This window comes from Brassica napus, assembly GCF_020379485.1.
Source record: "Brassica napus cultivar Da-Ae chromosome A7 unlocalized genomic scaffold, Da-Ae chrA07_Random_4, whole genome shotgun sequence".
NCBI lineage: Eukaryota > Viridiplantae > Streptophyta > Magnoliopsida > Brassicales > Brassicaceae > Brassica > Brassica napus.
Genome location: NW_026014078.1, coordinates 1 through 26,322, shown reverse-complemented (window position 1 = coordinate 26,322; position 26,322 = coordinate 1). Strand labels below are relative to the sequence as shown.

The following is a 26,322-nucleotide window of genomic DNA, read 5'->3' as shown; positions in this document are numbered from 1 at the left end:
AGTTCAAGTTTGATATTGAGATTTTTTAAAAAACAAATATATGTTTAGGTAGAAACATTCAAAACTAAGAATAGATTTTTTGAAAATTTTAATCATTAATAATTTAAGTTATTGAGTTGGGCCATTTGGTTATGATTAAAATTTTGGTCCATACATACATAGTTTACAATATGAGAATATACGTATCTTCAAAATTTACCATAAAAATATCAAAATTGTTTACACATTTTCAAAGAGAATATATGCATCTTGCAAATTTAACAGCTATTTCTTCAATTTCTCTAGTTAAAATATTTGTTAGTTAATATAACAGATAAAAAAAATTATTTAAACGTTGTAAATATAGAATATTGAACAATAAATTTTCTATTCCTTTCGTCTATATAGATAATTATAATTGGTTCTTAAGATAAAAGATTTAAATATGTTACTACAAACTAGCTCAAGAAATTAGGATGTTGTTAGGAATATTCGTTAGTTGATTCAAACTTCACGTACACAGTTTTTAAATATAAAAAAATATATTTTTTGTTTACTTAGGAGAGCAGTTAAGTTAATATGAAGTTTTGAATAGATTGCATTTGAAAAATTGAAAGGAGTTTTGATATAGTGTTAGTAAGATTGATATTTTTGATTAATTTTATACCTAAAAAGAGGAATTGATTTTTTTGAATGTATTCTGTTATGAAACCTGTCATTATGGGGATTGTATATTAATAATTGTGGTTATATAAACTATGTTTCTTTATGTAATATGACATGATAATCTGTCATTTATTTTGTGATATACATGAACAAAAAGTATTCACATGATAAATAGTTATTTGTTAGTTTTTATATTAGTATCTAATCCAATGAGTAAATAATTAATGATATGATTTTGTTAAATTTTCATTGACATGAATTTATGATTATATGTTTTCCGTACGTCTTTTTCTTACTTTTGTATTTTTTAATTATTTCCAGAATTATAATAGAGTTAGAATTGGTTTGAAGATGTAATAAATTGTTAATAGTTTAAATGAATTCTGGTTTTGGTAATGACATTAATAATGGTTTAAGTCAGTGATATGAGATTGTATTATTGAAGAAAACTCAGGGTTAAATTTTTTTGTTTTTGGGTGTAAAATAAGGTGTTTTCACCTCTTTGCCGGGAACCCAAACATTGTAAATAGTCTCTCCTACCGTGAGTTGAACCCAAGTGGCGGAAGTTACAGCCGCAACCCCTTTACCACTAGGCCAATTCAACGTTGGTCACTCAGGGTTAAATTTTATCAGTAGTCATGTGTTTAATAGATTAGATGTTTTTCTAAAGGCAAAAAGGATAGTACTTTATATACTCTGTAAGTGAAAGAATATTTATATGAAAAAAAAAAATCATAGTGTTTGGTAATTGGTATTTATAAATTTGGCACGCAATAATGAAAATCTAAAACCAAGCCCAACTGGTCTCTTTTGTGATTGGAAGAATTGGTTTATATGACGTTGACTCATACGGCGTACCTTTTCGTTGCGTCATGGGGTCATCAGTTCGGGCCGGTCACATTTGTCAAAATCAAAACTATTTTGTTCCTCAATATTTTATTTTGCCTTTCCCTCAAAAGTAAAATTTTAGATCTGAGGATGTTGTAAATCAACGAACCAACACTTTTTTCATTTTCTTTCTCCGAAAAGAAATCCACTCACCTATGAATTGTTTAAAATGACTCACTTACACGTCAGAAACTTATAAACACGGTTTCATTGTGGGCATAAAATATTAACTGAATACTAGTAAAGAGTATTACATATTAATTTTAGTACTGTATTGTATCAAATATTTAATAGTGTTCCATTATAAAAGCTGAGAAGTCTGCGTTAAGATAATTAATTTAGAAAGAAAAATTTCGAAACGCTAAAATGTAGTGCTTTCAGATTGATAGCTTATTAACATTTGCTCAAATGATGTATTTCCATTTACAATCATGAATCCTTTATCTACCAAAAAGAAAAGAAAAGGTTAAAGGATATAATATATTTACCTATCATATCTTAAATAAGCGTGTTTTATTGACTCTAAATGCACTCGTATAAAATAAAATAAAGTACATGTATATAATTTACGAATACAAATATCTTTATCCTTTTTTCATTAAGAATCTTAAATCTTTTAAAAATATCAGAATTTAATACTTTATTTTAAAATTTAATCGCAAAATGCTACTTTATCCGTTTCATTTTAATTGTCGTTTTAGAGTTGGACACACGAACTAAAAAAAATATTTAATTTTACATATTTCCAAAATAAAAACATCATTACCAAATACACCTAACCACATTTTAGCCAATAAAAAAATAGATTGAAATATAAAGTCAATAAGTTTTACATTGAAATTATAAAACGATAATTATTTTGAAACGAAAATTTAAATTTACAACGACAATTAAATTGAAACGGAGGGAGTAGTAACTCTACGAAATATTTATGGAATGAAACTTTACATTATGCGCTCTGATATTATCGACATCAACTTCTTCTCTGGTCTCGTTTCTTTCAATATGTTCTCTACCATAGAAAAAAATTACATCGACATATGTTTCTAAATTTGTAAGAAAATTTTAAATTAATATTTACTAAATCGCCTTACATCCTCTAAAAGCTCAGAACCAGTCTTGGATGTGATCTACAGTTTTAGATCTGAAACCACAAATTGCAGCCCAGTTATTTGTTTTGGTATCACGCAGTTGAGTTACAATAAAAAAAAATTGAATTTTTAGATCATGTTACTAAAAAACAACAATTAAAGTTTTTTTTTTTTTTTTGGTAAAAAGCAATTAAAGTTTCAGTGGCTGCAATCTATGAATGATCACCGTAACTGACTGCAAAATACATTATACTTGACATTAAAACAACTGGTATTTGGTCGCTGTAGCAGATCGCATATTCCAAACAAACGAACAGAGCATGTTCTCGTTGTGTCATTATTTTGATCCACTCTCAGATAATGCATGATAGCGGATTAAATAACCTTACTATCATGTATACTACAGTAAATTTCCACTTACGATGACTATGAGTGGATATGTAGATATAACTTTCCACATGCATAACTTACATAGTAAAGTAGGTGGTGAACGTTAGGTAGGCCCAATGGCAATGTTTGTAGCACTAAGTGCGTTCTTTCCGGGATCTACGAATCAGCCGATAGAGTTTATCAAAAAAAAAATTAAGGAAGGCCCAATGGCAAGATCATGGTCTCAGAGAGCATGGAAATATAGAACATATATAGGGTCTATATAAAGTCGGCCATGTGAAGATCCTAAGGGATGCCATCTTTGATTCGAGTACCCCCCTCCCCCCCCCTCCCCTCCGGGAAGGCCTAATGGCAATGTTTGTAGCACTAAGTGCGTTCTTTCCGGGATCTACGGATCAGCCGATAGAGTTTATCAAAAAAAAAATTAGGAAAGGCCCAATGGCAAGATCATGGTCTCAGAGAGCATGGAAATATCGAACATATATAGGGTCTATATAAAGTCGGCCATGTGAAGATCCTAAGGGATGCCATCTTTGATTCGAATACCCCCCCCCCCCCCCCCCCCCCCCCCTCAGAAAGCTATTTTTTAATTAAAAAAATCAACCTCAGCAAAATAAAATGAAGTTTTGTAATAATATCCGTTATGGAATTTTAGTTCCACTTTTGTTCTCAATTATTGTCCTCGTAAAAGAATGAAGAAGAAAAATGGCGAGCGTTAAAAAAAGACTAAGTGCACACACCATATTTCCACGTTCACACCATCTCAGCTCAGTAGTGATGTATTTTAAATTAGAGTTATTTTCACTTTAGGACACTTTTCATCTTTTTATTATATTCTAAGTCACTTCTTGCTACTGAGGTAGTTTTTGTGACTAAAAACCAAAACTAAGTTTACTTTTCTAACTAAATGGTCCCACAAACATAAAATCAGTTTTGAAACAACGAGAGACGCGACAGTAAAAATGAAAAAGACTCAACCGTTGCTGGACACAAGAGGAGCTTCGGTCTCGACACGAGCGGAACCACTACAGTTGAGTTGAAGGTGATAATGCATCGGCGGAAGGTTTACGGCGAGCCGCAGTGGTCATTTTGACATATTTGGAAAAAATGGATTCATCAAAATATCACTTTTTAGTTTGAAATCGATTATTTGCAAATATATTTACGAAATTGCAACCAAAACAACATGAAAACACACAAAAATTAGGTGATTTAGGAAGAAACCATGGTTGACGGCCGTTTAATACTTACAGAAACCTAAAACGAAGGGTAGAAGATGAGTTAATTACTATTTTGCCATTGATGAAAAATACACAAAAAATGACAAAACCGAGCGTCTGGGGATTCGAAGATGGGTTGCTAGTCCCTGCTATAACCACTGGGCCACGGTTAACTACTTAGTGTCTTAAGCGTGGACTATTAATATACGAAACAATTCATACAAATATTAATAAAAATTCAAAACTAATTTCTGAGTGTTCTCAGATTAATCACAAATTTCTACTAATTCATAGCTAAAAATGGATGCAAGATATCACATTTTATAATTAGTATGAGATGGCTTAGGAATTTGAGATTTTTGTTTTAAAAAAATTGAATTAAAAAGACTTTTTGGCAATGAAGCTACCGGTTCGAGTAAAAATCATAAATGTTACAATTTAAATATTGAAATAAATTATGTCACTCTAAAAAATTATTAGAGAGTCATTATAATCAAGATAAACATGTGTACAAGTTTATTTGTGTACAAAAACTATATGTGTACATGTGTACATATTCACATGTGTACACTCTAAATTATTAAAACAATGTATCATAAAATCACATTTTCATGTTAACCTAACAAACTTCTAGTTTTTCTTTTTGTCTGTTTTTGTTTTTAATTTCGAAAAAAGCTGACAAAAAAGAGTCAAAACATTCTTTATCATTGTGTACACATATATTTCGTTGTCCACGTGTACAACTGTTTTACAAAAATTTACATGTACATCGATTCGTTTGTACATTGCACAAGTATAATATCTGATTTGAGTGCATTTATATATGTAAACGAGTTTTCCTTCTAGTTTTCCTTTTTGTCTGTTTTTTTTTTAATTTCTAAAAAGCTGAAACCAAAAAAGAATCAAAATATTCTTCATTATTGTGTACACATATATTTCGTTGTCCACGTGTACAACTATTTTACAAAAATTTACATGTACACCGATTCGTTTGTATATTGCACAAATATGATATCTGATTTGAGTGCATTTATATATGTACACCAGTTCATTTGAGTATCTTGTTTGAGTTCATTTAGATCATTTTAAAATTAATTTAAGTGTATACATAGCATTTGTTTGTGTATTGCATATCACATGGGATAAAATGCAAATTTGGAAGTTATGATAAAAAATGAAATGATGCAAAAATTGAGGGACCTCATGTTTCAAAAACGCTAGTTCTCCATCAAAACATGGGCTGAGTTGCATATTGGAAAGTCTGGGATCAATTAAATTTAAGCTAATATTAAAATTTCTCGTTCTCATATTAAAACATTTCACAATGCAAAACATAACAAAAATTCAGCGGCGCAGTGGTTAATGATCCCTCAGTATATTGCATGAGTAACAGGTTCGATACGCGTTAGTGCATGGTTTTAATTTATTTTATAAAGTAAAGGGTATAATCGTAATTATGTGATCTTCTTCTTCCTTGACCTAATTTTTTTCCCCTGCATTGCTACCACGAAAATTTTCACTCATTTCTCACACAATCTACCGATTTCTTTATAAAATTAACTCGATTTTTTTTATAGAACTCTAAATCAGGTTATAGATACACGTTTTTGACCCCAAAAACAACAAATCTGAGATTTTTTTTCTTTTCCGTGTGTTTTTTTATTTGGGTAAAATCCCCATGATTCATCACTGTTACTCGTGTAATCACCAAGTTAAAGACATCGGTGAGGTGGTATTGGTGGTCGTGGTGGTCGTGGTGAGTGTGGTAGGTTGTTCATATGTATGGATGGTGGATATGATGGTGAATACGGCTTAGTTAGAAGGAATTAGGAAAGTGAAAACAAAAAAATATAAATTTAATTTATTTAGTTAGGTGATTTTTAAAAAATGTAACCAAATTAGTTAGGAAGGAAGGTAAAGTTAAGAAAAAGTGTCTCAAGAGTGAAAAATGTCTTAGAGTGTAATATAAAAGATGAAATGTGACTTAAAATGTAAATCTTTCTTTAAATTAATGTGTGAGGTAATTAACTAGAGATGAAAATCTAAAAAGCCTTTTTTGAGTACTCTCTCCGTTTCATATTAGTTACTGTTTTAGAATTAAAACTTTGTTTTATTTTAAGTGTCGTTTTATGTTTTCAATGCAAAATTTATTAATAATATTCTCATTGTTAAGTGTATAGGGAATTATGTTTTTACAAAATTAAATGTTTTTTTAATCTGTGTGCGTAAATTTAAAACGATAAATAAATTAAAACAAAATTCAGTCAGAAAGAAAATTAGACAAATGAGATAGAATCACTAAAGTTATGTGCTAATATGGGTGTACAAATAGTCAACAATAGTTGAAAAACTTATCCAAACTTTTTTTTTGACAAAACTTATCCAAACTTAATAAATATTAAGTAAAGTCATCAATTTACTCTGTTTACTTAATGGACACAAGTCGTCGACCTTTCCACGGAGAATCCAATCCTAAAATGATACTCCAAAAAAGAGGAGAAATAAATGTGAGCAAGGCACTCATCCGAGTGGTTTTGAAGTTGCAGTACGAAACTGCACGAGCTGAAATGAAGATCATTGGTGGACCATTTCTTTTGTTTGTGTTGGACTTGAAGTAGCTGGTATACATACTCTTCCTTACCCTTCCTCGTAAATAGGGTGAACGATCTATTTCCCCACGAGAACTATCATATAGCATCAGATATCCACCAAACTATGACCTCGTTCTAGTTTTCCATGAATGTAAAGTTCTAAACTTATTTCTCTCCGAATCATAAGTTGTAAACTTATTTCTCTCCGAACCGATTATTCAAAACTTAATAACCCATAGACCATGGTTTTTATTGGTTTACTATTAACCAACCAATTGTAAACCAGTTAAATCAATAAAAACTCTAATTTTTATTTTAAGTTTTTGTTTTATCAAAAAAAAATTAATAAGCAAAAAAAAAGATTCTCAGAAAAGAATTGATTCATGAACATCCACTCCTTCGTTCTATCCCAAACAGACATCTCAATAACTTTACGTAAGCCATATAATTAATTGATCAAATATAATTTTCAGACAAATTTGTTTTCATTCTCGTCAAACCCATTAAGGCATTAACAGATATCCAGCACCAAGAGAGCAATCAAAGCAATATCCTTATTGATTTTACTATCACATTCAATCAAATTCTTCAATGTTAAATGGCATACGAACAAAACTCGACGAGTTTTATACCGGTTTTACCTCTCTCTCAAATCTCAATTCCGAATTCGACTCCTCTCTCACATCCCTAATCTCTGCCAATTCCGTCTCTCTCACAGACTGTTACGAACTCGGTTGGGTCTGGCAGCGGAAAGGAGATATGTGGGAAGAGTTGAGGTTGAAGGCGGTGTAGGAGTAGCGATTACGACTAGGTTGAGATTTTTCTCATTGCCTCATTGGTGACTGCGGAGGGAGGATGGAGAGAGTAGGCGTTAGAGATCGCGATACACACATGATGATTCAATTTTATTTTCTGGGAATCAAAAATAGTTTATTAATTTTTTTGATAAATCATTTTAAATAAAAATTAGAGTTTTGACTGGTTAAATTGGTTGGTTAATAGTAAACCGATAAAAAACAATGGCCTATGGGTTATTAAGTTTTGAATAATCGGTTCGGAGAGAAATAAGTTTACAATTTATGATTCGGGGAGAAATAAGTGTAGAACTTTAAATTCATGGAGAACTAGAACGAGGTCATAGTTTGGTGGACATCTGATTCTATATGATAGTTCTCGTGGGGAAATAGATCGTTCACCCTCGTAAATAAGAACATACGGGACAAGTGGAACATCGCCTGGTCTCTTATATATTTTTCATTAATGTAAACTTGAAAATAATTATGTATTCATATAAAAAGTTTACACCTATCATGAAATAACACTTATTCATTAAAGAAAATATTTCTAAAATAAATATATTTTGAAACAAAACAGTGTTTAACTGTAGATGTATTAGAAATTTGAGATTATATTGACGGTAAGACTTAAATGAAGTATATATACATAGCAAAAAAAATGCTATGATATTTGTGAAATAATTGTCATATTGTCCTTGACATGCACATATTTACGTTTGAATGATTTTTTTTCTTTTCTTACAAATAGTTCTCCTCTTCTATTTTAATTGCTTTCAGTTTCTGTAAAAACAGTTATTAAACTTTGTAGTTTACATAATAAAACATAATTTTTTACACATAATATGTTTTGAAACTTTCAAAACAAATATGTATATTTGTAAATTTTATATAATATTCATAATTACGATTTAAAATCTATACTATTTTACACATATATATAGTGTAGTTAGATTAGATATCCAAAATGAGACACAATACTGTTGTGTTCCATTCTATTTAGAAACATACAAGAGTACAATCTCTCTCTCTCTCTCTCTCTCTCTCTCTTCCTCCATCCATCCCTCCTTTTTTCTCCTCCCTCCTCCTCTACCGGCGGTGGCCACCACTTCTTCTTTCTTCTATGCTTGTTCCTTTGTGTACTTTTTCGCCAACTCTTCATCTTTCTCATTCTTATTTTTTCATCCTCTTCACGATGTGTTGTTGGTATAAATTAATTGATTTACACTATATATTTAACAAATATAGCATAGTACAAATTGTATTAACAAATTTTCATGCACGGAGAAAGAGAAACGGTGTTTACATTTATACCAAATTAACACAGATATCAATACATGGTTATATTCTTAATAAATGGAGCTGTTATGAATATTAAACAAAAATGACCCTAAATGTAATGCTTTGGCCGTATATAGCTAATAAACCTTCCACATCTGTTCATTTGGTATGTGGGCTCACTCGTACAACTGACGATGCAATCATTTTGTTTAAGTCTGAAAGATTTGTTTATTGTCTTTATAATTATCATTTGATTTTTCTGTGCGTTTAATCACGATATATCGTCCATCATCTTACTACTCTAATTTAACCACGCTTACATTCAAAACAATAAATACATTTCGTGGGTATAAATAAGTAGCCAAATAATTTTAAAGCCTTTCAACCTACACTACCATATAAAACAAATTGGAATGTTACAATCACACTCTCTCACCTAACACAGCATTCTCATTACATCTCAAGATCGTCATCCATGTTATTTTGAATCCACACAGGATTCTATATTCATCCATGTTCGGTTCAGATGCAACTTATAATGCTTGGACTGCTCATAATTAATGGATCTTCCACACTTGCTCACTCGGTTTAGTGCGTTAATATATAGAGGTTTTTAGAAAAATGTTTATTAATCTTGTGTTGATAGACATTTTTCGCTTAGATCTTACTCATTCAATATCTTGAATCAATTTCTGAAAGATCACTTATCATTTGATTATTTCAGTTTAATCACACTTAAATCTAGATTTTTCTGGATATATACCGAAATAAGTATAGCCAAATCAATTTTAAAATTTTTCAATATATACCACTATATATTATAAATGGGGATGTTACATTAAAATTCAAAGTGATGTCATTTTTAAAAGAGATGAATGGCGTAACTTTTAGAAGAGATGGAGGAAAACTGACGGTCACGATTAGCGTACGTGGAGACTAGTTTCTACAGCGTCATATTAAATCACACAAACATTATCTATCAAATCTAAAATATGTATAAACCGAAAATCTACTCTTTTTCTATCTTTCATTTGAAATCAAATAAAATATGTGTTTCAAGGAATCCAAGAGTCGACTGTTTTTAGTAGTCGCATGCGTGAAATCCACTAAACTGATGTGGTTCTAATTCTATCGACACCTACCTATTATATCCTTTCTGAATTTTTAAAAAAATATATAATAACAAAAGTCTCCGCACATGTTGAAGAACCATAATTGTGAAATATATGTTGTCACAACCCAAAATCCTAGTTGACAACTTATATGTGTATTCTTTCCTTCTTTTTCTTCAATGGTCTCTTTCCAACGATTTTTCGTTTTTTATAAGAATATCAAAGCTAAAAGTAATAAAATGTAATTTGTAAAAATCCTAATATGTTTATTCTTCTCTTCTTATATGTAATTGGCTGTTAGTGACGTCTGTTCTGCATTTATTCAACTGTAAATCCGATGATAAATTTTAAACTGGTACAGTGAATTCTCACATTTGCAAAGTTAAAAAATAGGTTCCAAAATTCCAATGGAAGCATACTACGATAATGGGATACAATTTTTAATCGTCTCAGATTTTATTTTTGTTCATTTCCATAAAATAAGAAAATGTTACAATCGTCTAAGTACCTATCTTTCCATCAGATTCTTCCAAGAGATACAAACCCAAACAAGACTACTTACATAATACATTAATGTGAACATGCCTTGTGGCTGTTCTCTTACGGCCATTCACCGAAAATTCCTGAAGTATTCGTCTCCTCTGTGTTGAAATTGAAAGCTCGATCGTCATCATTTTCATTATAACATAACCTTAGTGCTTTTGTGCTCATTCTGAGTGTAAAACTCAGTTCTATATCTTTTAAAACTAAAAAAAAAAACTAGATTATCAAAATTCACTAGTACTAATCAGCTGAAAAAAATATCAGAGGAACTAAACTAGGGAGAGGAAAAAGCTTCTACTACTTGAAAGAAAAAAAGTACTTAGACTATAATATATACCAGATACATCTGCTTGTAAAAAGAATGAACTGGAGTGTAGCTCATCATATTGATAACAGTTTCCAACGGGCCTCTATTAGTCTGTCGATAACATTAATTAAGCCCCACCGTTAAAACGGGATACGTAAAAGCCCCATAGTGTAAAATCCAAACCCAAGAGGCAGTCAATGGTATATATTTGCCAAAAAGAAAAGATCGATAGTAAAATTTATTCCCTCTGTACTTTTGGTATAATATATATATATGATGTTTAAAATTACTCTTTTGTTTTCTTGTAAGGACTAATATTTCCTTTTGCTACAAGGCTATTGTTCAATGCTCTTTTAGACAAGCAAAGATGAGTGGGCTTCGTGTATGAATGACTCTTGTCTTGTCCATCTTTTGCCTGAATGTCTAAATTGTCGTCTGGTCTTCTGCATTGAAGGGGTAAAGAGGAAAATGCTTTAATTAACGCAAATGTAACTATCATCTCATTTTGTAGCTTTTTAAAAAAACTATCGTCTGGTAACCAGATTGTGGAGAAACCACTGTCGTGATATCTTGTAGTGTTTACTGTGTAAAGAGTCTTCAAGACTTGATTCCTGTAAATTTCCACATGCGATTAAGGTTCTTTTTAATAGCTTTTGCTGTGAAGATGCTGAGTAAAAGAAACAAATGAAACAACTGGATTTGAATTCAGATTACTTATAAATAAAATAAAGGTTTGATTAATTTTGCCGTTTTGCGGATAGTAATGATTGTTAATGTTTTACAACCATCACATAATAAAACATTGTAAATTGATGTATGCAATTCTAAATTCTTTTCTGAACTTAATTTAAATTAGAATAATTTTATATTATTATCTATAATTAATAAATTTAGAAATAATAATTAAATATTATAATTATAGATATATGCAAAAAAAAAAAATTCTAATTTGTGTCTACTAACCAGTATCATAATTTATATTTAAAAGAACTTTAAAACAAAATATTCTCAATAAAATTTTCATTAACCACTACTATATATCTACATATATAAAAATTCAAAGCGAATACTTTTCTAGATCATATTAGTCTTTATTAAAAATATTTTTTACTCAAATTAGAAATTTTATCTAAAAATAAAAAAAATAAAAATGTTATATTATTATTAATTATATTGATAACAATATTTTTATTATAATACTAGCAGTTTATATTTTTATAAATATACAATATGTTGATATTATTAATTTATTGTTAAATTATTGTTGCATAAGTTTGTTTGTCAACCAATAATAACTATTTTACATTTTTTAATCATTATGTTTGTCATAAGAAATGTTTAATAATGCGTAAAACTATAACGATCTACATTTGTAAATTTCTAGATCTATACAGTGTAACCGGTGTTTTTAAACCAAGCTTTTAGGGTTTGACTGATTTTGCCGTTACCATCCGCACAAGGTGCATTTACGATTGGTAGAAGTTTTTGGCATTTTATTAATCACAAATATGTTATAAACCGCTTCAAATTTCTCATCACTAAAAATTGATTCTAGTTAACGTGGTTGCATGCAGTTACACAAGGATAAATATTTTCTTAAAAAATGTATATAAAAATAAAGATATGTATAATTTTTAAAATTGAAATGATATAATTTATATGTTATAAGACTTCAAATAAAAAATATTGCTATAATATTTAGACACTAATATACATATATACACATATTTATATCCACAAATAGTTTTTTAAAATTTAATAGTATGATTTAGTATTTTATAATTATATAAAATATTAAATCATATTATTATAATAAATATAAAAATTATAGTTATAAAATCATACTATTTAATTTATAATTTATTATTTAAGTGTTGTTGCATTTGATAGTCTTGTAAACACACTACGAGGCTGTTCGTTTCTTCGTCTACCATTTCCATGTAGCTGCTCCATCTATGTGATCCATCCAAATGATCCATCCAGATTTTAGTAGCTGTTTGTTTCTCCATCCATATGAACCATCTAGATGAGTCATTTGGATGGATTTTATGTTTGTTTCTTTATGAATTTAATAAACAAATTACAAATATACTCATGTTTTGATTTAATCATATGTTTGATATTAATTTTAACTATATTAATTTTTATTATTCAGTATAAAATATAGGGCAATTGTCAATAATAGCACCTTTTGAGTTTTTGTCTCAAAAATAGCACTAGAAGGAGAAAGTCACAAAAATGACATTCATTAATGGATAAAATATCCCTAATACCCTTGGTTTAAAATTAAATAAACAAACAAAAATAAATAAAAATAAAAATAAATAAAAATGAAAAAAAGAAATTTTTTTTAGTTTCAGATTATATGTTTTCAGATTCGAAATTTTTTATAATTTTTTTTGAAATTTTTCTTTTTCGAAATTTTTTTTTTGATTTTCTTCTTATAATTTAAAAATACTTTTTAAAACTTTTTTTAAAATTTTTATTTTTAAATTTTTAGTATTTATTTTTATTTTATAAAATTTTAAACCCTAATTCTAAAACCCCACCCCCCCCCTTGACTTTAAACCCTAAGGTTTGGATTAATTAACCCAAGGGGTATAAGTGTATATTTACCTCTTTAATGAAACCTATTTTTGTGACTTTGAGCTTTGAGGGCTAGTTGGGAACAAAAATTTGGTTTGGTGCTATCATAGTCTTTTTCTCTAAAATATATTTATACTGAAATTATTTTAAAATTAGCATTTCACATTTATAAATTTTTATTTCATATAAATTTATTTATTTTTATTTAAACTTGCATTAAAATTTAACTACAACTATAACTTTTAATAAAACTCAAAATAGAAACTAAAATTTAAAAGATGAAAGCAATGGTAAGAGCATCATGTACTCAAATATGTTTTCGTAGTTTTGGCGGGAAAATGCATTTTTGCAGTTTTGGTGAGAAAACACCTTTTGCGATTTTGGCAGTAAAATACTTTTTTGCAATTTTGGCGAGAAACCGCGTTTTACGGTTTTGGCGGGAAAACGCGCTATTGCGATTTTGGTGGAAAATGTGGTTTCGGCGAGAAATCGCGTTTTGTGGTTTTGGCGGAAAACACATTTTTGCAGTTTTGCCGGAAAAACGCATTTTTGCGGTTTTGGCGGGAAAACACGTTTTCGGTTTTGAAAAAAAAAAAAAATTTACGGTTTTAGCGGAAAACACGTTTTTACGGTTTTGGCTGGAAAGCACAATTTTACGGTTTTGGCCGGAAAGCACAATTTTATGATTTTGGTGGGAAAACACGTTTTGCGGTTTTGAAAAAAAAGCGTTTTTACGGTTTTAGCGGAAAACACGTTTTTACGGTTTTGGCTGGAAAGCACAATTTTACGGTTTTGGCCGGAAAGCGCAATTTTACGATTTTGGTGGGAAAACACGTTTTGCGGTTTTGAAAAAAAAAGCGTTTTTACGGTTTTAGCGGAAAACGTGTTTTTGCGGTTTTGGCGGGAGAACGCATTTTGCGGTTTTGTGGAAAAAATTGTTTTTGCAGTGTTTGTAGTTTTTGCGAGAAAACGTGTTTTGATGTGAAAGTGCATTTTTATGGTTTTGAAGAGAAAATTTATTTTGGCGGGCAAGTACATTTTACGAGAAAATTGCGATTTTGGGAAAATTTGTGTTTTGTGATTTTGCGAAAAAATGCGTTTTGTAGTTTTGGTATAAATTTTTTTTTGTGGTTTTGTTATTTTTCATGAATGACAAAATGATATTAGGTTTGGATTTGTAATTTGTACATGAGGATATAATAGACATTATACCATTTTGACATACTCATCTCTATCCAGATGATCTAATTTGGATTAACCACCAGATTTTCAAAATTAAGCCTAAAATTTTAAAACTCATTCAGATGAATCATCCAAATGATTTCTACTTTTAATGTCTAATCGAACAAAACTTTCATCTTCGGTCAGATGGTTCATCTGAATGGAGAAACGAACAGTTACTAACGGTTAGAAAAAAAAAACACTAACTGTATTAGTGGTATAAATCGTTTAATAACATTTATAAATTTCCGACCGTAACCGTTGCGTTTAGAGTCTTTAGACCAGTAAGATCGATAAGATTTAATCGAGTTTGTCGGGTAAATAATAAACGGAAGCGGGGTTAAAACTGGAGTAAAAAAAATGACGAGTTATCGTCCCTAGTGACGCGGGAAAACTCGCTTGTAGCGGCGCGTGTCGCAGTAAACTTATTATTAGCTATAATAATAAACAACCGGGCCGCGACTTTGAGCTTTTCTGGGTCTTCGCATCAAGTAAGGTTCTCATCGCCACGAGGCCTTCGTCTTCGAGAATCTCTCCAGGGTAAGCTTCGGGTCTCCAGATCTCAAGTCTCTCTCTCTATCTCATGCTTCCCGAATCATCCGTCTTTCTCTCTCTAACATGAAATTTGAATTGAATTCTTATGGATCTTTCCATTTATTATTCAAAATTCCTCACCAGTTGATGAGCGGAATGTTGTTGTATATCTACGAGGTTAAATTTGCTGTCTGTTTCGAAGTTGCCATCACCTTGTTGATGTTAGAGTGCTGCTTGTCATGGGTGGGTCTTGAGGAGTTTTGTTTTTTTTTTTGCTGACCGGCTAGCTTAGTTCTTGTTCTTTTCTGTGAAAGCTACTTTTGAAATTTCTTGTTCCATAGAAGTGGTGTTTTCTGAATCTATTTGGCTTTTTGTCAAGATGCAGGAGTCCTAAAAAAAACAAGTGCTCTTTCTTTTGAATCAAAGCCTCACACAAGAAGAAGAATGAGCTTTGCGTGCCTTGTGTGTCATAGTGTAGAGAGCCCGTCCCACTCCTTTAGAAGCTACTCCGTGTCTAGCTCAGACAATGAAGGAAGATGCTCTGTGATTGCTAGCTGCCTCACTAGGAAGTCACTTATTCAAGCTGCAAGGTCCAGCACTTTCCCTGCATCATCCTCAAAGGTAACCCCACAACCGAATTTCCAGGCAGGTGATCTGATGATAACACAAGGAGCCTCGCCACGGTTAGTGCGAAGCCGTGCAGGGAGAAGAGACTGGAACTTCAACGAAATCGAGGCAGAGCTTTAAAAGTTTAAATCCGACTCTCTTCTCTATAGACTAGTGTTAGTTTGTTCATCCTTCGGGTGATCTTAGCAGTGTATCTTCTGAGTTCTGTTCAAACGATCTTACATTCATCACTTGTCAAATTTTGTACTCTTCTCACTACTTCTTCATAAACCAATAAATCTATAAAATTATCCTTCATGTTTCCGACCGTTTAGTTTGGTCCAAATCATATGAGCCTGAGCTGGACATGTTAACAACATGTCATCTGTCAAGACCATCTATTCGGATTTGTGAAAGAATGAATGTGAATGTTTCTTTCTTTCAAATTTTTGATTATTGTTCAAAAGTAACCAAGATGAAGATACTAAAGATAAAGAAAGTGGATAGTTAAGTCTTACCAAAATCGCCTATAATATAAAAGTTACTTCATCCTTTTTAAAATGTATGTAAATGAAACAATACAGAGGAATAAGAGAGGTAACACACACTAATATCTTAAGATTACAATATTTGCAAGAAAGGATTAATCATGGTTAAATGTGCTACTTGATATTTGTATATTGATATAATGATATTTTGCATAGCAGCTAAACGAGAAACAAAACTATTGATAGTTGATAACTAGTATGTCTTCACTTTTCATCTTATCATATAATCACAAAAGCAAACTTCAATACTTACATTTTACACTATTTTTTGTAACAAAAGAATTTCTGGAAATATCATATGATCTGGATATATTAGCAACAAATCATTTTCAAGACCATCTACTCGGATGTGCGGAAGAAATCATGTGAAAGCTCTTTCTTTTAAGAAAGTAACCTAGATATTAAAGTTAAATAAAGTCGACAGTTAAGTCTTAACAAATTAACTTACTATATAAAAATAACATCTACGTGTGAATAATTAAACGTGAATAATAAAGAAAAGAAAAAAACGATTTTGTTTATTGATTTACTATATATACATCAAAATGTGAATAATTTTACTTTCATGAATAATTTTATGAATCTAGAAGACTTATTCATCTGATGACAAAAAAAAGAAAAAAAAAAGAAGACTTATTCATCTTCATACCTTTTACTAATATTATGATTACGTAACAATATATGCCATGTACAAATTTAGAATCCACTCTATCATCTTACCACATATAAAGCACATTTTATATTTAACTAATTGCTTTTTTTTTCTCAAATGAAGAATACGTGTTCGTGCTTACTTCATGTTTAAAATAGAAATCACTGAATTAACTAGCCATTAGCCTCACACTTATTTTACAATGAAGTGTATCTATATATTCATCTCATTGCATAATGTAAAACTTAAAACCACTACTAAACCAACAATTATACACACCCAAAAAAAGAAGAAAACACTTGTGTTGTTCTTTCAATGGAGCTCATAACCCTGATGAATCCTATCTTAGCACTGCTTGTTTTGCTCTTTGTTGTTCCCAAGATGTACAACGCTCTTATCATCCTTGTATGGCAGCCATTTGTCTTGACCAGAAGATTCAAGAAACAAGGAATCTCAGGACCAAAGTACAGATTCTTGTACGGAAACATCGACGAGATAAACAAGATAAAGAGAGAATCTCACGTTTCAGTTCTTGATCCAAACTCCAATGACATCTTTCCTCGTACTTTCCCTCATTACCAACAATGGATGACTCTATACGGTGCCGTTTTCTCCGTCTTAATCTTTCTACTCATGTTTTTTACTATGCGTGACACACACGTTTGTTTATGTTACTAGGAGAGACGTTTCTTTACTGGAACGGAACAGAGCCAATGCTATGCATCTCAGATCTTGAACTCGTCAAGCAAATCTTGTCAAACAAGTCAGGTCTCTTTGTTAAATCAAAGATAAGACCAGAGTTATTTAAACTTGTCGGCATGAAGGGACTTGTCTTTGTCGAAGGTGTTGATTGGGTTCGCCATAGGAGAATCTTGAACCCTGCTTTCTCCATCGATAGGCTCAAGGTCTTTTCATCCTTCTTTCTCAACAAGATTATGATAGTGACATATGTAGTAATATGTAATAACCTAATCTTTGATCAGATCATGACGAAAGTGATGGTGGAGTGCACTCTGAGGATTCTAGAAGAGTGGAGTGATGTTAAAAGAGAGCAGAAAATGGAGATGAACAGAGAGTTTCGGAGATTAACGGCTGATATTATAGCAACCGCTGCCTTTGGAAGCAGTTACAACGAAGGAATCGAAGTGTTTAGGACACAAGAAGAGCTTAAGAAGTGTTGTGTTCGCTGTCTTACTAACGTCTACATCCCTGGAACACGGTAAGTAAACCTCTCACTTCTTGTTTTTTTTTGTTCTGGTCAGACAAGATTCTCAAGCTCTTGTTTCTTGTTCTCCAAGGTACCTTCCTACGCCTTCGAATATTAGGATATGGAAGCTGGATAGGAAGATGAAGAACTCAGTGAAGAAGGTTGTGGATTCTAGACTAGCATCAAAACAAGATTATGGAGACGATCTTCTTGGAATCATGTTGAAATCTTGCGAGTCAGAAAAGAAGGAAACGAAGCTGAGCATTGAAGAGATCATAGATGAATGCAAGACGTTTTTCTTCGGGGGATACGAAACTAACTCGAATCTATTGACATGGACAACGATGTTGCTGAGCTTGCACCAAGACTGGCAGGAGAAGCTAAGAGACGAAATCTTCCAAGAATGCGGTAAAGACAAAACGCCAGATTCAGATACTTTCTCCAAACTCAAACTGGTAATAAAACGTTTACTTGGGACTCAAGAAAAAGTTTTCTTTTAGTTGAAGAAACTTATTTATCTCTTGCAGATGAACATGGTGTTCTTGGAGTCGCTTCGCCTCTACGGTCCAGTATCATATTTCTCCAGAGACGCAACAAAAGATCTGACGCTAGGGCACCTAAAGATCCTTATGAAGATGCATAGCGACAAGGCCGTTTGGGGATCAGACGCTGATAAGTTCAACCCGCTGCGATTTGAAAACGGCGTTTCCAGAGCCGCTAAACACCCAAATGCTCTCCTCGCGTTCTCAATGGGACCAAGAGCTTGCATTGGCCAAAACTTTGCAATGATCGAAGCCAAGGTCGTGCTCACCATGATCCTTCAAAGGTTCAGGCTTAGCCTCTCAGGCGAGTATAAACACGCGCCGGTGGATCACCTCACTTTAACTCCTCAGTATGGCTTACCAGTAATGCTTCAGCCTCTGTGAGGCTTTATGAGCCAAAGAGTTATCAAATCCTATATCGTGCTTTAAGCCGGTTTAAATAAATAGTGATGCATAACTGATGTCAAAAAAAAAAAAAAAAATAGTGATGCATAACTAAACCTAAACTGCTATGTGCTAATTGATACTTCTTCAGTTCCATAATATAAGATGTCTTATAGAAGATCTTTTGCTACTTTCAAAACAATTTTAATTTTATTAAAAATTGGTCAATCAATATTTATGATTGATTAATTCATCTTAAATTTATATTATTAATGATATGTTTTTTTAAAAAAAGTAAATTTACTAATTCTTGTGATTTTAGCCAAAACATTTTTTTTTTCTTAACGCTGATTTATTATGATCTTACAATCTCTATAATATTATTTGAGAAGTCAGTTTCCTATGTGTCGCTCTCACGTTAACTCTCACGATGGTTAATTACACTGATACCCTTAATGAATTAACTTACATTTAAAATACTATTATTTATTATTTTATTTAGTTTTCTTTTAAAAAAATTCTCTAAAATATACACATATAATAAAAAGGAAATTTTTTATAAAGTTAAAAAAAATAATTGAAAAACGAAAATATATGTATATATAATATGATTTCATAAAAAAGGAAAGTTCACAAAATAGTAATATTACATTTAAAAAATATTTTTAAATAACATAAAATATATTTTGAACTAATAAAATACTTTCTTTATATCTATATTTCTTAGATCAAAATATAAATTTCTATATAATGTAAGAGTTTCAAAAATTTCTATATAATGTATTTTCTTAGATCAAAATACTACTTATTTTTAAGAGTTTTATAAATTTAGTTGACTATAATATCTTTCAATTACAGCAAAAAAATATTGATAAATTATATTTACTTATATAATATTATTTTTAAATACAATCACAATTTTTTATGTGTTTATTTTTAAGAGTTTCATAATTAGTTGACTGTAATATCTTTCAATTACAGCATACAAATATCGACAAATTATATTTTTTACTGCTTATTTTTAAGAGATATAAAAAAAAAAACTAAATTTTTTTAAAAAAATAAACATCCTTAGATCAAATAGTTACAAAATAGTTTAATGAGACAGATATATTATATTTTATCATTATTAAAGTTATTTTTTCTTAATATTAAATATTCTTTTAAATTTTATGTTTGTGGAACTTAATAGAACAATAATCAAAATACCAAAACAAATCTGAATTCTCATTTTAAGATTATTTAAAATAAATTTTAGTTTCCATTCAATAAATCAAAGGCATAAAGTTATTTAGAATTTTAAAATATTTTAATTATTGTAAATATTGATATGTGCACATGAGCTATCAAAAATGCATCAGCTACTTACGCATGTAACTTCATATTGATCATCGTTTATTTACTAATAAGTTTTTTAAAAACATCAACATATAATTTGATAAATATTATGAAAATACATGCACATTTAACTTAAATATAATAAAAATAATAATTATACTTCATTTTTAATTTGAAAGAATATATGTAACTCAACTCAAAACATATTAAAAATGAAAATATAATATTAACCAACTGTTACATTTAGTTTTTTTGTAAAATTTATATATATGCATGAGAATTCAGAATATTATCGTTTCGTTATATTAATTTATGTAATTGGAATCAAACACTTTAGTTTATTTTTTTATTTCATTCTAAGCACAATATATCTTAAGTTATACATAATCTTCATAAAATATATTTACATATCTAAAATAACAACCACCTAAATGCAAATAAGAAATTAATCAAATTTTAATATATAGAATAAAAAATATTACAGTTGAATTCATATATGTAATCTAATTTACCCAAATGATAACTAAATCGGCTGAAAAAAAACAACAAAATGATTAGACATAAAATATAAAATTATATGTATAATTAAAATAATATAGTAGTATTAATATAAATGATGCATATAAATTATAAATTAATTTAAAATAAAAAGTAAGTAGCAATCAATTATTATAATTTATTTACTTTAGAAATATTTATATCCGTGCATGAGCACGGGAAAATCACCTAGTTATGAAGTATTTGCTTATCTGGTAGAGGAGAACAAAACTATCAAATATAATTGAAAAGTAGAATGTTTTACATCTTTATCAGATAAATCACATGTCCGAACAAATCACAAGAGGTAACAAATAACACTTATGTTAAGTGTTCTATCACTTGCCTATTCCATTTTATTTTGGAACTCAGATGTGTCATAGACACGAGCAGTGTGATCAACAGAGACCGATACAATGAACTCGGTGTTGGCGGAGACTGAGATGGACTGGACAGCATCTTGGTGGCCATGGTAGGGGTGTGGACGCAGTTCCTAACAAGCTGTCCCAAACGCTCACTGTACCATCGGCGCAGCCGGTGAGTACGGTGTGTTTGAGTTCCTATCCAAGTCACGCATGTCACACCTTCCTGTAACAAAACAAGAGAAGAAGGGCAGGGCTTAGAGTTTACATTCTAATCTCTGTTTTATATTCTATCTCATAAGAGAAAACAACAAGAGTAAGGATTATACCGCGTGTTCGCAGATGAACCTAGGAGTTGAGTGTTGAAGATCCAGATTACAAGCTTCTTGTCCATCCCACCAGTTGCCATAGGGATAGTTGCGGAGCTTGGTGAAAACTTCACGCATTCAACTGACTCTGTATGAGAACTCAGAGAGCTCACAACCTGTTGTTATGAAGTTAGAAGCACACTGACATACGCAGAGCATTTGATAATTGAGATGAAGCAATGAAACAAACCTTTCCAGTGACTATATTGACAATGTGAACAGAACCGTCTTTAGAGCCACTGATAGCAAGACTGGAGTTGGAGTTAATATCCAAGCATATCAGCCCTTCCGTATGATAAGGATGACCTACATGAAAACCAAAGGTTAGCATTCTACAGCAACATGTAAAAGCCAATAGAGGGAGTGAGTTTAACTTGCCTTTAACCACATGAATGCTTTCACAAGTCTTCGGGTTCCACACAACACAATCAAACTAGCATCATCAGAGCCAGTAGTAAGATTAGTTTACCGTCAGGAGTAAAGTCACCGCAAGTTACACTCTGATTGTGACCAGAAAACATATTGAGATAAGCCTCTTTATCAGCATTCACACATCCACATAGAACAATCTTCTGATCCAGCCAACACAATGTGTCCTCTCGGATGCCACTTCACCCACTGATTAAAAAATCAAATCACACGGTTAAGTACAATCTCTCTTGACTTAATTGTTATCAAGTCACAAGTTTGTTTAATACCTCGATGCCACTACCAGGACCGTCTAAAACGCATTTCAAAGTCCCTGAGGATGCGTCAACGATCTGAACGACACCGTCCAAACTCCAGAGGCAAGTAAGTAACTGTCCGTCATAGCTAAAAGCTAGAGAAGAGACAGAGTCTTTGTGGGCAGGGAGCTCAGCGGCCCAGTCTCCGTTGCCGATTTTCCAGAGGAAGGCTTTGTCATCTCCACCTCCGGTTGCTACAAGGGTGGGGTCTAGAGGGCTACATGCCAATGCATAAAGCTCGCCTGTGTGAAGAAAAACGTTCTTAGCAAATGTTTGAGTAATGATGGGATGATAAAAAGTGGTTTACCTTTGTGACCGGTGAATGTGTGAACTGAGTCGTCGTTTCATCTACGAAGAAAAAGAAAAAGAAGGAACCATAAAGCTCAGAAAACAAAGTAAAAACAAGAAGGTGGTGATTGAGTTAGTACCAAACACTTCATCCTCATTGTCGTTGTCATTATCAATCCTCATCAAATGCGTCAGGAAGATCTGAATTCACACAACAAGAGTCACACAACATGTATAAGATTAAAAGGTTAAGACTTTAAGAAGGAGAGAGATGAATATGAAGAAACAAGAGGGGGAACCTTCTCCGTCGACGTCGATTTCATGGAGGACATCGGTATTCACCGAGGAGACGTCTCCCTCATCTCTTCTTCCATTGCTGGATTATTCATATCCCTGTTACTCATCTTCTCCTCTGTTATCACAGAATCTTTTTAAACTAGCACGACAAAGAAGCAGCAGCGAAGAAGAAGACAGACGCGACGAGGCGGCGGTGGACGGAGAGGGAGGCGTGACGTGTCACGACGTTAGAGGAGGGCGGAGACGAGAGTACAAAACAAAACCCTTATTTTGGCCTCTTTTTTTTTTACACAAACCTTTTATAAACCTTTTTTTTTCTTTATAAGAGAACAAACTACGTCGTTTCAGTTTCATTGATGAGATCATAAATCAACAGAGCCCAAGGAGAATATAATGTGAAATGACGTCATAATTTGGGAAGTGTATGGGTCTTCAGCTTTTTCTCGTTTTTCGTTCCTCGTCTTTCTTGTGACTATCTTAGTCGAAACTGTGGTTCGTTTGATTCGTTTTTTTTGATCACTCTTTGCTTTGTAGCAGTGTTGGGTCTGCACGAGCTTTTTGCTTCTCAGCCTTGTTCTAACGCCTTTCGAAATGGCACTGGTGCACAGTTCAGTTTGAATCCCAATGTTTTGGTCTCTCCATCTAATATTAGTCTTTTCTTTTTCGTTTCAGTTGTTGATATCTTTGGTTTCACAAGTTTGTCAGTTTGTTAGAGAGTTTTGGTTTTTGCAAGGTTCTTTTTATGCTGAAAATTTCTTATAAGGTTCTGAAACTTTAACACAGTTCCAGATGATTAAAAAAAAAAAACTGACAACATCTTACAAATCTTCAGCTTATGCTTCTTTTTTCTTTCTTTTTATAGACCGTAGCACAACTTACACAAAATCACATATCTTCTCAATGTTCAGTACTCAGTTTCATTCAAAAAACAAAAAAAAACTTACGGTGAAAAAAAGCTACCTACCCTTAGATAAAATATCATTTTGTTGTTTGTATGGGTTACCTGGGACCAGACAACTCAACAGCATGCAGATTATAAGTAGAATCAACGATCCAATCAGAGTGAAGATAGTACTCAAATCAACATCTTCCTCAATATCTCAAACCTTCTGCCACTCATCCCACCTCTCCGCAAGCCCATCTCCTTCCAGCATCCACAACTTCAGACATCTTTGGTCTCTCCATCGGTGACCCTTGCGTGCAAAGCAACGCCACTTGTATCACCTGTTCCAGCTCCCTCTCCTCGTAGTTCGTCTGAAGATCAGGATCCACAAACATCTCTAGCTTCTTCTCCTTCAACAACCCTTTCACCTTAAACACACAAAACATAAGTTAACACCTTCAACAATAAATGAACTTAAAATTACAAAACTTTTACCCAGTCAAGCAACATGACGTCATCATCGTTAGCCAGCCTAGCGAGATCAAAGGCTCTTTGTCCTGTGATGAGCTCCAGAAGCATGATACCGTAACCGAACACGTCTGTTTTCTCCGAGGACTTTCCGGTTGAGAGATACTCAGGAGCGATGTGACCTATCGTCCCACGGACAGCTGTTGTCACGTGAGTGTCTTTGTAGTCCATCAGCTTCGCTAGCCCGAAGTCGCCAACAACAGCTTCGAAGTCCTTGTCTAGTAGAATGTTCGCTGCTTTAACGTCGCGGTGGATGATCTTAGGGTCGCAGTGGTCGTGTAAGTAAGATAAACCGCGAGCTGAGGCCTAGCGCTATTTATCTACGCGTTGGCCAGTCTAGTGGAGGCTGTGACGGTGGCCTCTCTCTGAGACATGAAGCAACGCTTCCATTGGCCATGTAAGGATAGACGAGCAATCTCTCTGTTGGTGTCATGCAGAAACCTCGTAGTCTCAAGAGGGTTTCGATGAACAGCCATGCTTATCATCTCTACTTCTGTTTGAAACTGAAGCTCCCTCCTGGAGTTCGCTCTTCCTTTAGTCTTTTGACGGCAACGAGAGTTCCGTCTGCTAAACGGCCCTTGTAGACTTTCCCGAAGCCTCCTCTTCCTAGTATGTTCTTGTTGCTGAACCCGTCGCTTGCTACTTGTAGCTCCCGCAGAGAAAATCTCTTGAGCTGTCCTAGATGAACCTCTGGATCCTCTTCAGCTACATACACAGAGAGTTTACAGTTTTAGAAAGAGTTTGGAGATCACAAGACAATGAGGTTCTCTATTAAACTCACCAGGCACGTCGAAGAAGATATCGTGTGGCTTTCTTCGACGCACCAAGCACAAGGCTATTGCAGGAGCAGCGAATAGCAAAGCAGCACCTGCAGCAACTCCACCTGCTATTGCTCCTGTTATACCGTACCCACCTGTAAAATCAAAGATGGTTAATAATAGAGGCAAAGATCTCATCTTTGTTTCTATGATGTAAACTCAAGAAGAGACAACTTACTGGGTGTGGGAAACTGGAGGAGGTGGAATAAAAGGCGGCGGAGGAGAGAACGGGGGAGATCCAGGACATGGGTGACTTGTAACAGGTCCACAGAGGTCTAAGTTATTAGCAAAACTGCATAAGCGAAATGAGAGTTTCAATTGCCAATACTACGTTCAACAAATAAAACCAGTAAAAGGGGAATATACCTTATGGGTGTGAAGAGTGAAAAGGAGCCATGTCATCAGGACCGACACCAGAGAGTTGGTTATTAGATAGATCCCTGCCGTTGTATTATACATCAAAGTTATAAGCATTTAACTCCATACAAAACAATTAGGGCAGAGGCATAAATGAGAAAAACTCACAAGACTTGAAGGGTAGTGATATTGGTCAGTGACATGGGAATGGAGCCAGTGAGAGTGTTGTTGTTAAGCCGCCTATTCTCGCATAAAAATTATCAGAAAAGAGTTAGAACTGTGACTACGCAAAGATTAACAATACTGTGACTAAGCAGGTGAAGCAAGTGTACTCACAGAAACCTAAGCTTTGAAAGTTTCCCCAATGACTCTGGAATGGGACCGGTGAAGCTGTTTAAGTAGAGATCCAAGCTCACCAAGTTCGTCAGGTTGCACAAGATTACTAGGAATAGGGCCAGTTATGTTGTTACTGTAAAGCTCCCTGCAAGAAAGTGAGAGACTAGTTAAGTCTGACTTGATGAAAACAAGATGCCTAAGTGTGACTTACAAGTACTGCAGGTTCTTGAGCACACCAAGCTCTGGAACTAAATGGCCAGACAGCTCTGCATTCCCCAAATCTCTGTAAAAAGAAATAACAGTGAGTGAGAAAGCAAATTGAGAAGATTCAAAGGGAAAGAGA

At 32.6% G+C, this 26,322-nt stretch overlaps 2 protein-coding genes and 2 pseudogenes across 6 annotated transcripts; 2 read left to right on the top strand and 2 right to left on the bottom strand.

Moving 5' to 3' along the window:
* The first annotated feature begins 15,074 nt into the window (after positions 1 to 15,074).
* On the top strand, positions 15,075 to 16,131 carry LOC106432271. 5 transcript variants are annotated; one of them, XM_048770659.1, is made up of 2 exons: positions 15,075 to 15,209; positions 15,583 to 16,131. In XM_048770659.1, the coding sequence occupies exon 2, from the start codon at positions 15,648 to 15,650 to the stop codon at positions 15,948 to 15,950; it is 303 nt and encodes a 100-aa protein (XP_048626616.1). In that variant the 5' UTR covers positions 15,075 to 15,209; positions 15,583 to 15,647; the 3' UTR covers positions 15,951 to 16,131. The 5 variants fall into 5 exon arrangements, with proteins under 5 accessions (XP_048626616.1, XP_048626620.1, XP_048626615.1 ...); XM_048770663.1 differs by having other exon boundaries at positions 15,128 to 15,209; positions 15,589 to 16,131; XM_048770658.1 differs by lacking the exon at positions 15,075 to 15,209 and adding an exon at positions 15,216 to 15,446 and having other exon boundaries at positions 15,589 to 16,131.
* A 1,111-nt stretch (positions 16,132 to 17,242) lies between these two features.
* Positions 17,243 to 19,320, top strand: LOC106432289 (cytochrome P450 709B1-like). The gene is made up of 5 exons (XM_048770664.1): positions 17,243 to 17,610; positions 17,688 to 17,914; positions 17,993 to 18,228; positions 18,308 to 18,671; positions 18,744 to 19,320. The coding sequence occupies exons 1-5, from the start codon at positions 17,325 to 17,327 to the stop codon at positions 19,140 to 19,142; spliced, it is 1,512 nt and encodes a 503-aa protein (XP_048626621.1). The 5' UTR covers positions 17,243 to 17,324; the 3' UTR covers positions 19,143 to 19,320.
* A 1,918-nt stretch (positions 19,321 to 21,238) lies between these two features.
* Positions 21,239 to 23,181, bottom strand: LOC106432273 (annotated as a pseudogene).
* An 807-nt stretch (positions 23,182 to 23,988) lies between these two features.
* Positions 23,989 to 26,297, bottom strand: LOC125594393 (annotated as a pseudogene).
* Between the last annotated feature and the right edge of the window lie 25 nt (positions 26,298 to 26,322).